This window comes from Hyperolius riggenbachi, chromosome 1 (assembly GCF_040937935.1).
Source record: "Hyperolius riggenbachi isolate aHypRig1 chromosome 1, aHypRig1.pri, whole genome shotgun sequence".
Classification (NCBI taxonomy): domain Eukaryota; kingdom Metazoa; phylum Chordata; class Amphibia; order Anura; family Hyperoliidae; genus Hyperolius; species Hyperolius riggenbachi.
Window position 1 is genome coordinate 582,397,649 of NC_090646.1, and position 13,884 is coordinate 582,411,532.

At 43.9% G+C, this 13,884-nt stretch overlaps 1 protein-coding gene across 2 annotated transcripts in view; it reads left to right on the forward strand.

The window, feature by feature from the left end:
• Positions 1–13,884, forward strand: part of TNPO1 (transportin 1) — a 105,566-nt gene that overhangs the window by 62,582 nt on the left and 29,100 nt on the right. For both annotated transcript variants that reach the window (XM_068248249.1, XM_068248259.1), the window contains exons 12-15: positions 2,165–2,390; positions 2,644–2,815; positions 9,290–9,376; positions 11,240–11,347. In XM_068248249.1, the coding sequence (XP_068104350.1) occupies positions 2,165–2,390; positions 2,644–2,815; positions 9,290–9,376; positions 11,240–11,347 (593 nt within the window). The remainder of the gene's footprint in view (positions 1–2,164; positions 2,391–2,643; positions 2,816–9,289; positions 9,377–11,239; positions 11,348–13,884) is intronic.

Consider the following 13,884-nt stretch of genomic DNA (forward strand, 5'->3'; position numbering starts at 1 on the left):
TTGAAACATGAGACCTTCTCAGTCTCTTGTTGATAAAAAAAATCATTTTAAAATGTATGAAGTGCTGGTGGGGTGTTTAATAGGAGGTAGATGCTTGAGCCCCTGTTATATTTTATTTGTTTTTAAGGGATGCTGGTAGTATCCCTTTTAGATGGTCATTGACAGGCGTCTTTGGGTTAAAAGCAGTCCCAAATGGTCATTGTTAAAGCACCCCCTTTTTTGGATTAGCAGTTTTCTCGCCCCTTTCAGGGGCTGCCGATGGTTGGTGTTTAGAACTCGGGGGCTATTAAAGTGCTTGCAGTGCTATTTTGTAACCAGCTTTGGTCGACTAGATTTATCCCATAATGTCAGCTGCGTGATTTTTTTATTTGGACATATCCAGCAATAAAGAAGCCTGACAGAATAAGTGCGGCTCTCCCTCTTTTTCTTGCTATTGTGAAAGCAGAGTTGCGCTTGCCCCTCTTAAAGGAAACCTGAAGTTAGATAGTTAGATGTATATGGAGGCTGCTATATTTATTTCTTTTTAAACAATACAAGTTACCTGGCAGTCTTGTGGTCTCTGGCCCCTTAAAGAGGATCTCCATCCTGAAACAAAAAATCCTGCAGCGCTGTTGTAACAAAAAGTTATGTTTACATGCGTGTCTTGTCCCACGAAGCTGTCTTAAAGACAGCTAAGCAGTCTTGTTCTCCAGGGTGAGAGGGGGGGCGAGGCCAGGCGCCGGAAGTGGAGGGATGTGGGGTCTTCGGGATGGCTTTGTGGGACAAGGCACGCAGGTAAATATAACTTTTCATTGCAGCAGAGCTGCAGGATTTTCTATTTTAGGATGGAGATACACATTAAAGGAGTTATCAGGCTAAATGCTCAAAATGAGCTTTACTCACCTGGGGCTTTCTCCAGCCCCTTGCAGCCGGCTGTCCTACGCTGACTGCTCCGCTCCCCGCCGCTGTCCCGTCTCCGTTCTCGGTATTCAGACCGACCGCTGGGTCGGCCTTACTGCGGCTGCGCGGTGCGCTGCTGTCAATCATGGCCATGTGGGCCGTGGCAAACTTCTGCGACCCATGTGGCCATGATTGACAGCGGTGCTTCGCACAGCCGCAGTAAGGCCGACCCAGTGGTCGGCCTGAATACCGAGAACGGAGACGGGACATCGGCGGGGAGTGGAGCGATCGGCGTGGGACAGTCAGCTGCAAGGGGCTGGAAAAAGCCCCAGGTGAGTAAAGCTCATTTTGAGCATTTAGCCTGATAACTCCTTTGAGGACCAGAAACTGTTGGTACCAAAAAACGCAGGTTACCGATGAATCGCCGCACTGACCTGCTGCTCTCGCCAGTCACGCCCTGCTGTCCCTATGATGGCAGAGCTCTGTGAGCTAGTGAAGAGCAGATTTCATTGGCCTCCTGACTCTTTCATCAGTGTGAGCCAATGTGATTGACTCTCACAGTGATCACGGGGTCAGGAGCCAATGAAATCTGCTCCTGACCGGCTCACAGAGCTCTGCTGTCAAACTCACAACAGGGCAAGTGAGCTGCAGAGGGGGAGAGAGAGGTGAGAGCGGCGACAGGGCGTGGTGGCGGTGAGTGAAATCTGCGCACTGGCAGGAATAACAGCTCCCAAACAGTGTAGATTAAAATCACCGCTGTCCGAAAGCAGTTAAGCAATGTAATATGTAAGGGTTTTTTTTGGGACGTTGGAGAAGCTATAGAGAGATCCATTTTAAGCTGTACTGTATTGGATAAAATTGTCTTTGGTCAATAGTGTCCATTTCATGTATACCTGAAGTGAGAGACCATACTAGTTACCTGACAGTCCTGCTGATCTCTTTGGCAGCAGCAGTGTCTGAATTGCACACCTTAAGCATGCAGCTAATCCAGCCAGAGCTCCTGAGCCAGAGGATCAGCAGGACAGCCAGGCAATCTGCATTGTTTAAACGGTAATTGGTGACAGACCCCATATCGCTTTCACTTCAGATGTGCTTTAAGGTAACTGATATGTAATGCAGCAGGCTGGTGTTGTACTTTATCTGGTTGAACTCGATGGAGGTATGTCTTTTTTCAACCCAAATAACTAGAACTATGTTAAGACTCAAGTCTTAAATTATGTAAAGAATTGAAATTCTGTACAAACTGTATTTTCACATAACTTCTTTTTTCATGTTTTATTTATAGGTTGCATGCAGGGTATGATTCCTTACCTGCCTGAGCTTATTCCACATCTTATTCAGTGCCTTTCTGATAAGAAGGCTCTTGTGCGCTCCATAACTTGCTGGACACTTAGCCGCTATGCACACTGGGTAGTCAGCCAGCCTCCTGACATGTACTTAAAGCCATTAATGACAGAGCTGCTAAAACGTATCCTGGATAGCAACAAGCGAGTACAAGAAGCTGCTTGCAGGTATGCTTGTGTGATGTCTATCGTGTCATTGTCATAGACCCACTCTTCCAGACTTATTAGAAATTGCTCATTTCCAGCCTGATCTACCGGTAATTAAAATTCAGTGCATCACTTATTGAAAAACTATGGCTCTGCAAGATGTTTTAGTCCAATAAAGCATTGCCAGCAAGTCTGATACCAAAATGGAGAAGTTTAGCTCTTCTGATAACTGATGCCTCAAATTGTTTAACTTTTCATTCTTCTTTCCCCTTAGTGCCTTTGCTACCTTAGAGGAGGAGGCTTGTACAGAGCTTGTTCCCTACTTGGCGTACATTCTGGATACCCTGGTTTTTGCATTTAGTAAATACCAGCATAAAAACCTGCTCATTCTTTATGATGCTATAGGGACGTTAGCGGATTCCGTTGGACATCACTTAAATAAGCAAGTAAGTACTGTGCGCAAATGGCAAGCTGTTATCACTTCATTAAGTCTGTTTCATATTTCCAAACAAGTTTAGTGTAATACTAAACACAACCTTGGACGAACCAATAGTAGATCACCATATAAAATGGCATACATCTGGGAACATCAGACTTGGAGAAGGACTTGGGTATACTGGTTGATAACAAGTTAAGTAATCGTATAAAATGCCAAGCAGCGGTAGCTAAAGCAAATAAAACTCTGGGATGCATAAAGAGGGAAATATCTTGAGATGCTAGTATATTACTCCCTCTGTATAAATCACTTACAGTGGAGGAAATAATTATTTGACCCCTCACTGATTTTGTAAGTTTGTCCAATGACAAAGAAATGAAAAGTCTCAGAACAGTATAATTTCAATGGTAGGTTTATTTTAACAGCGGCAGATAGCACATCAAAAGGAAAATCGAAAAAATAACCTTAAATAAAAGATAGCAACTGATTTGCATTTCATTGAGTGAAATAAGTTTTTGAACCCTCTAACAATAAAAGACTTAATACTTAGTGGAAAAACCCTTGTTTGCAAGCACAGAGGTCAAACGTTTCTTGTAATTGATGACCAAGTTTGCACACATTTTAGGAGGAATGTTGGTCCACTCCTCTTTGCAGATCATCTCTAAATCCCTAAGGTTTCGAGGCTGTCTCTGTGCAACTCTGAGCGTGAGCTCCCTCTATAGGTTTCCTATTGGATTAAGGTCCGGAGACTGACTAGGCCACTCCATGACCTTAATGTGCTTCTTCTTGAGCCACTCCTTTGTTGCCTTTGCTGTATGTTTTGGGTCATTGTCGTGCTGGAACACCCATCCACGACCCATTTTCAGTTTCCTGGTAGAGGGAAGGAGGTTGTCATTCAGGATTTCACGATACATGGCTCCGTCCATTTTCCCGTTAATGCGATTAAGTTGTCCTGTGCCCTTAGCAGAAAAACACCCCCAAAGCAAAATGTTTCCACCCCCATGCTTGACGGTGGGGACGGTGTTTTGGGGGTCATAGGCAGCATTTTTCTTCCTCCAAACACAGCGAGTTGAGTTAATGCCAAAGAGCTCTATTTTGGTCTCATCAGACCACAGCACCTTCTCCCAGTCACTCACAGAATCATTCAGGTGTTCATTGGCAAACTTCAGACGGGCCTGCACATGTGCCTTCTTGAGCAGGGGGACCTTGCGAGCCCTGCAGGATTTTAATCCATTGCGGTGTAATGTGTTTCCAATGGTTTTCTTGGTGACTGTGGTCCCTGCTAATTTGAGGTCATTCACTAACGCCTCCCGTGTAGTTCTAGGATGCTTTTTCACCTTTCTCAGAACCATTGACACCCCACGAGGTGAGATCTTGCGTGGAGCCCCAGAGCGAGGTCGATTGATGGTCATTTTGTGCTCCTTCCATTTTCGAACAATCGCACCAACAGTTGTCACCTTCTCTCCCAGCTTCTTGCTAATGGTTTTGTAGCCCATTCCAGCCTTGTGCAGGTCTACAATTTTGTCTCCGACATCCTTGGACAGCTCTTTGGTCTTTCCCATGTTGGAGAGTTTGGAGTCTGCTTGATTGATTGATTCTGTAGACAGGTGTCTTTTATACAGGTGACTAGTTAAGACAGGCGTCCTTAATGAGGGTGACTAATTGAGTAGAAGTGTCTAACCACCCTGTGGGAGCCAGAACTCTTAATGGTTGGTAGGGGTTCAAAAACCTATTTCACTCAATGAAATGCAAATCAGTTGCTATCTTTTATTTAAGGTTATTTTTTCGATTTTCCTTTTGATGTGCTATCTACCACTGTTAAAATAAACCTACCATTGAAATTATACTGTTCTGAGACTTTTCATTTCTTTGTCATTGGACAAACTTACAAAATCAGTGAGGGGTCAAATAATTATTTCCTCCACTGTATGAGGCCACATCTGGAGTATTGAATACAGTTTTAGGCACCACACTATAGAAATCAGATTGACCTTCTAGAACCGGTACAAACACAGGCAACTAAATTAATCAGAGGGATGGAAGATCTCACTTACCAAAACTGGGCTTATTTGGCTTGGAAAAACGGTGACTGAGAGGTGACCTTATTAACAGGGCTGTGGAGTCGGTACAAAAATCTTCTGACTCCTCAGTTTGATACCTCCAACTCTGACTCCAGGCACCCAAAATGGCTCCGACTCCTCGACTCCGACTCCTTAGTCTAATACTTACCAGGGCTGTGGATTTTGTACAAAAATCATCCGGCTCCTCAGTTTATGAAATCACCGACTCTGGGTACCCAAACTTACTCCGACTCAAACTCCGACTGCACAGCCCTACTTATTAACATTTAAAAATAGTTGAAGGCAATACAAAAGCTTGGCAAAATAACTTTTTGTCCCTAGGCTTATACAACAGACAAGGGGGCATGACATGATCTTGGTATGAAGGAAAAAAGTTGTTGCCATCTATTTAGAAAGGGTTCCTTCGCAGTGAGAGTGGTTAAAATGTGGAATATCTTACCTCAGGAAGTAGTTACAGCAAACTCTATATCTGCATCTGCAAGAGGGTCTGTATGTTTTCCATTGAATGGCATCAATGGCTATAAATTACTAGGTAATTCCGGGAGAGTTGACCCAGGGACTTATCCGATTGCCATCTGGATCTTTTTCCTTTTAGGGCTAATTGGCCCCAGGCCTTGTAAGGTTTTTCGCCTTCCCCTGGATCAACTGGGAGTTGTGCGGGTTCAGGATGGTGTGGTTTTTTTTTTTCCCCTCCTGGTTGAACTTAGACAGATGTTCTTCCCTTTTTTTTTTTTTTTTTCTCCTTTTAACCAGACTAACATTGTAAATATGTAACCTGACAAAGAAAAAAAATAAATGCACTGATTTGATTTGTTGAAGAGAAAAGTTCACCAACACCCATATCATTGTTTTCAAGTCAAATGTGCCTTCAGAAACTATGTCCCACTCATGTTTTCTCTTGTTTTATATCACATTTCTTTGGTTTTCACCAATAATTCTGAATAACTGAGAAAATCATTGTTGGCATCATATTTCGCCTCCAACAAGTCCCGTTAATTCCTGTACTTATGAGTACTGCAAGTGCATGCATACTCCACCATGGATGTCCCACTGCAGGCCCTGAACCAGTGCAGAGCGAACACTTCCATTCCAGTGCAGGAGACTTAGGCGCAGCAGTGAGTAACTTCAGCGCTGTCAGAAGACGGCGCTGAAGTTACTTATAAAACTCTATAATTTGGCCTCCAGCAATTGCTGGAAGCCAAATAATTTCATTCCCCACCATCCATGGCGGCCTGGAGGGAGAATAGGATTTAATACGGCTGGGTCTTGTGCAGCAGCAGGATCAGCCATATACCGGCTGTATCCTACGCCCAAGTCTACTGTCGCCGATTCCTCTCATACACGTGCAGAGGACGGAATGTGGTCCCATGAAGTTGGAAAGTAGTGAGCACCCTAAACTCCGATTAGAGCAGTAGACTTGCTAGGGCTCAGGAATATTTTTTTAATTGAAGAGAATCTGTATCAAAACAATACTCGCCTGGGGGTTACTTACTTTGGGATAGGGAAGCCTCAGGGTCCCAATGAGGCTGGATTGCCTGTAGCTGCAGGCAATCCAGCAATGGCTCCCCCAAAGCCTCCCGCAATCCTCCCCCGGCGCAGTAGCGGCTCTTCCTTTGGGCTAGGCAGAAATAGCCGAGCCCGATCGTATCCGCTCTACTGCGCAGGTGCAAACGGACTCTCTCCTGCGCAGTAGTGCGGATGGATCGAGTTCGGCTATTTCCACCTTACCCAAACAAAAAGCCGCTAGTACGCCTGCGCTGGATCGTGGAGATGTGAATATTTACCTCTCCGCACTTTGGGGGACCCGGGCACTTAACGGAGGGACACCGGAGGCCGGGGGAAGCCTCGTTAGGATCCAGAGGCTTCCCCCTCACGAGGTAAGTGTCCCCCAGAGGGGTATTTTTTTATTACAGGATTTCTTTGATATGTCTCTTAGGGGTTGATGCCCTAACTGACCGCAATATTGCAATGCGCAGGAAGCAGACAACCATCTTATGAGTACTACTGCCAGCAGGGTATCACAAGTTGCGCTATTAGAGCAACCTGTGGTACACGATTAATGCAAATATTACCATAACAGAACTTGTATTGCCCATTTACCGCAGGTTGTGCTAATAGTGTAACACGCAGTACGCTGCTATCAGTTTTACCATACACTGGCTGCTGGTTGGTGCATCAACCCCTTATGGACTGTTGCTCTTATCAAATGTTTGGACACCCCTGGCCAAATTACATGAAATAACTAGATTTCATAAAAAAAAAAATTAAATATGTAAGGCACTACTGCAAGACACAGGTTAACATATTTGCAAATACTGTACATAAATTACTTTTGGTCCATGACCTTTACAATTTAGTAACTAATTAAATAGTAATTTGGTGTGCAAAAACTTGAACCCCTTTATATTTGTCTAGTTACTTTGTGTGTTTTTTTGGCTTTTGCTAAATCAGCTGACACAAATCATAGAATTTGGCTTTTAAAGAGACTGTAATTTTTCATCTTATCTCCTTTCCTCTGACGTGTCTGTCGCGCTAAAGGTCCGTACACACGCCGGACTGCAGGCAACGACGGGTCCGTCGTTACCTCCCGCTGGGCAGGCGTTCCAGCGACAGTCCGGCGTGTGTACAGTCTGTCTGCAGACTGATACGGCTGTTTCTGAGCGATCCGCCCGGCTGATCGCTCAGAAACAGCCTTATCAGTCCGCCGACAGACTGTACACACGCCGGACTGTCTGCTGAAAACACGCCCAGCAGGAGGTGACGACGGACCCGTCGTTGCCTGCAGTCTGGCGTGTGTACGGGCCTTAAGGCTTGAATGTGTCTAACTTATGAGATCACATGTAATAAATTACAATCTAGAACACTTCGATTAATGAAAGGTCTTCCACCTCATCTGTGTTGAAGGACATCCGAGGTGAAAATAAACTGAGAAAAACTGTATCTGTTGTCCTTCTCCTAAAAAATGCCTTTTTTTTTTTTTTAGATATCCCACAGTTTTATTTTATACTTAAATCTAGTTTTTACTGTTTTATTCTCTGCTCAATGACACATTCATTGAAGTATGCCAGAGCTCAAATCTATGAATTATTGACCCTTTTTATCTCTTTCCTGCTCCAGGAAGCCATTTACTGACAGGAATGTGTTTTATGGCTGTAATTCCTAAACAGTGAGGGTTATGCTATAGTCTGACCCGGTCCGACCTGGTCCCGACCTGGATAGAAACGGTCACTTGCATACGTGATGTTTAACTCTTTACGCAGAGAAAGAAAAAAAGGAACACAGCCTAGTTATTTGTGTGCTAGGCACTGTTACATACACATGTCTATCTCATCATGTCACGAGATCTCGGTTGTCCTTTAAAGAACAAGCGTCACCCATGCTAACCTAGAAAAAAAAAAAACGCCTATATAAGTAGATAAATACTACTTCTACTTACATAACAGATGTATTGTGCTATCCATGTAATGATTCCTGTGAATTTAATAAAGGAAAAGCAGAAAATCCTATTCTAGGCAGTAGCCATCTTGCCAAGCTAATGCTGACATCATATCCTCCCTGACTCTTGTTTCCCCCCCCTCCCTTCTCTTGCTTATTGTGTATTCATTAGCTGCCCTCCTCCCAGAGTCTTCAGACACTCCCACTGAGGTGTATACTAATAACTGCACTGTCTTTTTATTTTATTTTATTTTTTTTTATTATTATTTAAACATCCAATCACTGAGTCACCTCAGCCTTGCTTGTAAACACAAATAATCAGAGCAGTAGCTAGGCAGGGAAATAAATGGAAGAGGAGGAATATATTATAGATAAAAAGAACTCCCAGCATTCAACTGTTTGGCACTAGGGCCAGTGTTCCTAAAGTATGTGATAACTACAAACCATAACAGCAGAAAATGTTTTGCAAGTTTTAAATGCAGGATTAGCATCTTTATCACTTAATACACTCAGACCAGTTGCTGTTGAAATTTGATTTTTATGGTGTCAATACCGCTTTAAGCCTTGTTCCGTATTTCTTTAGAGATGGCTGATTGTGTTCAGTAGATTTCAAGACATAGCCAGTACCAATATCCTAATTTTCTACCCTAGGTGTTCAACACGTGATTTAGCCAAAGGAAGGTGCACCACATTGATTTATAGTTATTTTTAGACATGTTTTACGTTTAACTGTATTGCAGCACATACAGTATATATTGTATTCAGTTTAAACTGATTTACAAAAAATAAGTCCTGAAGCGTGGTTGAGTGGTGCTAATTGCTGTTCTTCTGGGAAAGGGTTGTGTACAGAAAACAGACTCCATGGGGATCACAACAATCTTTGTGTGATAACTGTAATTTGTGTTAAGTTTGGAATGTGTAGGAGGTACAGAAAAGCTTTTTCTGATATTTGTGTACTTTTTCGCTAGGAGTATATTCAGATGCTAATGCCTCCACTTATTCAGAAATGGAATGTTCTAAAGGATGAAGACAAGGATCTCTTCCCTTTACTTGAGGTGAGAGTTGGGAACGGATATAATTTTTCAATCGACTTTAGGGACTACAAGCTCAGTTTTTGTTTGACATTGATTGGTTTCCTTGTTTCTGTCCATCATGTGAAGCTGCTACAAACTAAAATGACTTATATGTAAAGGAAGTTGTAAGTAAATATCATAAAATACCCTGGTCACGAGAGAGAGAGAGAGAGAGAGATAGATAGATGCATAGACAGACCATTGCTGTCAATTTGCTGGCTGCAGTGCTGCTCTTCTGGCTGTTGAGGGCCTTTTTACTTTATGGAACGGTGTTTTGTTTGGACAGAATGAATGTGTTGCAGCAAAAACTGCAGATTTCTCGAAAATGGGCAGAAAAAGTTTGAGCTCTGTATGTGATAATCTTTCTTTGTATAGAGTAGAATTTTCTTGAAGAACTGGTTCTTGGGAGCACAACCTCTGTAAGCCCCTAGGACCCGACAATGCAGAGCTACACTTCTGACAGTTAATTCTTTAACCTCTTCCCGATCGCCTAACGCAGATGGGCGTCTGGAAGGTGGGTCTCTCATGACCGCCTAACGCCGATCGGCGTCAAGTCCTGGGGAGGAGATTAGCGGTGATCGCGCGCGAATGCGCTGATCACTGCTGGCAGACTGTAAAAACACAAACTGCCATTTGTTTTGCTTGTACAACACTAGACAGCCCTGTCACTTGGCTGTCTAGTGTTCTTCCCAGAATTTTTTTCTAGCCGGGTGGTATGGATAAGTAGCTGGGTGGCATGGAAAAGTAGCCGGGTAGGGTGGGACGAGAGAATACAGGCTCACAAAAACTAGCCGGGTGGAGAACCTGGCTTACAGAGCCTGGGGACAACACTGCTGTCCCCTGGAGCAGCTCACTAGCGATCCCCTCTCATAGGCTGATGCCTATGAGAGAGGATCACCTTGATCATATATAACCCCCCGCCCAAACCCAACCCAGCCTAGATAGCCAGATGTGCCCCTAGTATTATAACAAGCATGTGGCAAATCCAGTCAAGCTTCAGCAGTCAAAAACTGATCTTCAAGCTTTTTCAGGGTTTATGGCTAAAAGTATTAGCGACAGAGGATCAACTGGTATTGTTTAAAAGGATATGCATATGGCAGTCTCCATATCCCTCTCACTTCTGGTTCCCTTTAAGTGTGGAGTGCTTCATCTTAAGGAATACCTTGGCTCAAAATTAAATACGGTGGAGCAGGCATGTTTAGTGGGCTCTCTTGATGCCCACCGCTCCCTCCATTCCCCTCTGGTACAGCCTACCGACCCCAGCGAACGTACTTCCTGGTCGGGGTGGTCACGGCTGATTGTGCGCGATATCTTTAGTGACTCTACCCAGATGTCTGATGAGATTGGACACAGAGTGTCTGAGGGGATTGGGCTGAGTGAACATGTGGTGGTGGAGGAAGAGAACAGAAGGCGCCTGTCGATCCTGATGGGGCTGAAGGAATCGAGAGATGAGCTTCACATATAGATCAGGGATGTCAAACTGGTCCTTCGAGGGCCGAGGTCCTCACACAATTTTGACACAGCTCAAATGAATTGATGGGTCTGAATCAGGAAAGGTGTGGTCCATCAGGTAGAACACATTCTTCTTTCTCAATCCATCCTAAACACGGGCATCGATCTGGCTCTCCATGCCTGGAGTTCCACACCTGTGAGAGATGTACAATGGTGACTGTCTGGGTAGTAAGCTCATACCATCTCACTGTATTGATTTCCCTCCTTAAAAGTAATTGTGAACATAAAATACCATTGTCGAATATATTTTTTCAATATGAGTAACAAAATTACTAAAAAGATTGCCATAATGCTTTTTGGCCAGCGACCTAAATATATTTTTCTGTTCTTCAGTGCCTATCTTCTGTAGCTACTGCACTTCAGTCTGGTTTCTTACCTTACTGTGAACCTGTGTACCAGCGCTGTGTGAACTTGGTACAGAAGACTCTTCAGCAATCAATGGTAATGTTGGATGAAATGGTAACCAAAGGAACAGCATACTGTGCTACCTGTGATATTAACCCGAGGGCTCTTTCACATTAGACAACGCGTGCAGGAGCCGGTTCCTGCACGCGTTGAATAGGCTGTGGCGTGTTGTTGGGAATCTGCGGTGCGAGGCTGAGTATCGGCGGTAGTAATTCATTAATCCGACGGGAAACCGCTGATTCCGACGATAAAATGCTCCCAGGTGGGTTGTACCGCAACGCATCGAAACGCAGAATCTGGTGTGAAAGGGAAAATGAAAGTCTATGGACTTTCATTTTACCTTGGTCAACGCAAAGTTTCGACTTTGCAATGAAAAGGTGAAAAAGGCTCCAGTGCGAAAGAGCCCTGAGGACTCTTCATCCTCTGCATTCACCTAGGATTTGTATTTACCTGTCAGTTTAGTGGAAATTGTAAACTCCTCAAGCTCAGTTTTTTCTTTCTTTTGTGTTTGTTTTTTTTCACTGGGGGAGAGTAAAAACCTTTTGTGGGAATTTTTGCTTTGATTTCTAAATTAACCAAATTAGTGTGTAGATCACAATAATGCCTGTGTTAATTTTAATATGTAGGTCAGATATAACATTTTTTTCAGCCTAGATAAGGTAAGATTTTTTTTTTTTAAATCTAAAATTACACTTCACATAACTAATTCAGGCACATATCAATAGCACTGTTTTATTATTATTTGGCATTAAATTCTGCTTCCAAGCTCTGACTGCCTGTTGTCTAGGCTCAAGAGGGCATCACTAGACCGTTCCTCAGACTGGAGCATTTTAATTAACATCAGTAAAGGGCACCTAAAGTGAAACAAAGGTACACAGTTTAACCATTTGCGGACCAATCAATCATCCCGCTGCACAGTCACGTTGCCCCCGCCCGATCGCGCCATTTTCTCCCCACTGCAATACACTTGCCCAGCCGTCTCTATGACAGCAGAGCTCTGTGAGCCGGTCAGGAGCAGTTTTCATTGGCTCCTGGTCCTGTCATCACAGTAAGCCAATCCCATTGACTTACATTGACAGTCTGGAGCCAATGAAAGCGGCTCTTAACCGACGCACGGCGCTCTGCCGTCATATGGACGGCAGAGAGAGGGACCTGCGGCAGAGACGGAGCTGCAGATTATTGCGGTGATTCATCGGGAGGCGCGTTTTACCGTAATAGCCGTCTATGGTCCTTATAGGGGTTCTGTGGATATTATTAAAAAACAAAAATGACACTTACCTGGGGCTTGTACCGGCCCCCTGCAGTTTTCTTTTCCCGCACCGTCCTCAACGATCATCCGTTTCTCGCTGCCGGTCATGGTCCAGTTATTTGTCCAACTAGACGAGTACAACTGCACTTGGACTTCTTCCAGCCTCCTGTAGTCCATCTCTTGCTGTCATTCCGCTCTAATCCAGACGGCTGCTGCGAAATCTTGCCGACTAAGCCAGTCATAGGCTACGCTGCAAGCCTCATTGATTGCGCTCCTGGCCCTGGCAGAGTATGGCACATGCACAGTTGACATTTTAACGAGCTGTGCAAACCCAGCACGTTTCCGGCCACAGGAGAGTGATCACGGAAGCAGGACTGCTGCTGAATGGATTAAAGCAGAACAACAGCAAGGGATTAGGACTACAGGGGGCTGGAAGAAGCCGTAGGTAAGTTACACTGGGCACCTTAGTTTTACTTTACAAGCAGAACGCTTTCATCCAAGAAAAAAAACAAACCCTTGTCACCCAGACTTCTTATCGGAATATAGTTTATACTTGTGTATCATTTATGATAGAAGTATTAAGATATAGATAAATATAGATATATATATATAGCAATTTTGGCTACCTGGAGTTGTGGTTTCATAAACTGAGGAGTCTGAGTTGAAGTCGTAAGATTTTTGTACTGACTCCACAGTCCTGGTTTCTTGGCCATGTAGGGTATGCCATTGCATTTCTGCATTGCGCCTACTTGTGGGTCCAGCCTATTGCTCAACTGCAGACTCAAGTATGAGTCTATGGTCTTGGTACTAAATGGCAGGAAGCTACATGCAGGAAGTATGGCCAAGATACACATAGTGATCACTAATGTGGATCCAACAAGGATTTTCTCTCTGGTGAGTACAACTAGCACTCTCCTGTATCTGCTCCATTATATGGTGCTGGATGAAGTTTTCTTTTCAAGTGGTATTGTCATTACATTTCATCACACCACACTGTCCTCACATTTCATGTATAATCTAAAGCATTAAACACAGCATAAAATTAAACCATTTTGACCATTTTCTTAAAGGACAACCGAGGTGACATGAGATAGACGTGTATGTACAGTGCCTAGCACACAAATAACTAGGCTGTGTTCTTTTTCTCTTTCTCTGCCTGAAGATGTTACAGATCAGGTATGGAAGTGGCAGTTTCTGTCTGAGTTGGGACCGGCTCGGACTGTGTCAGACTATAGCATAACCCTAACTGATAAATCATTCCAGCCATAAAACACTTTTCTGTCAGTAAATTGCTTTGGAGAGCAAGAAAGGGGTAAAAAGGTTC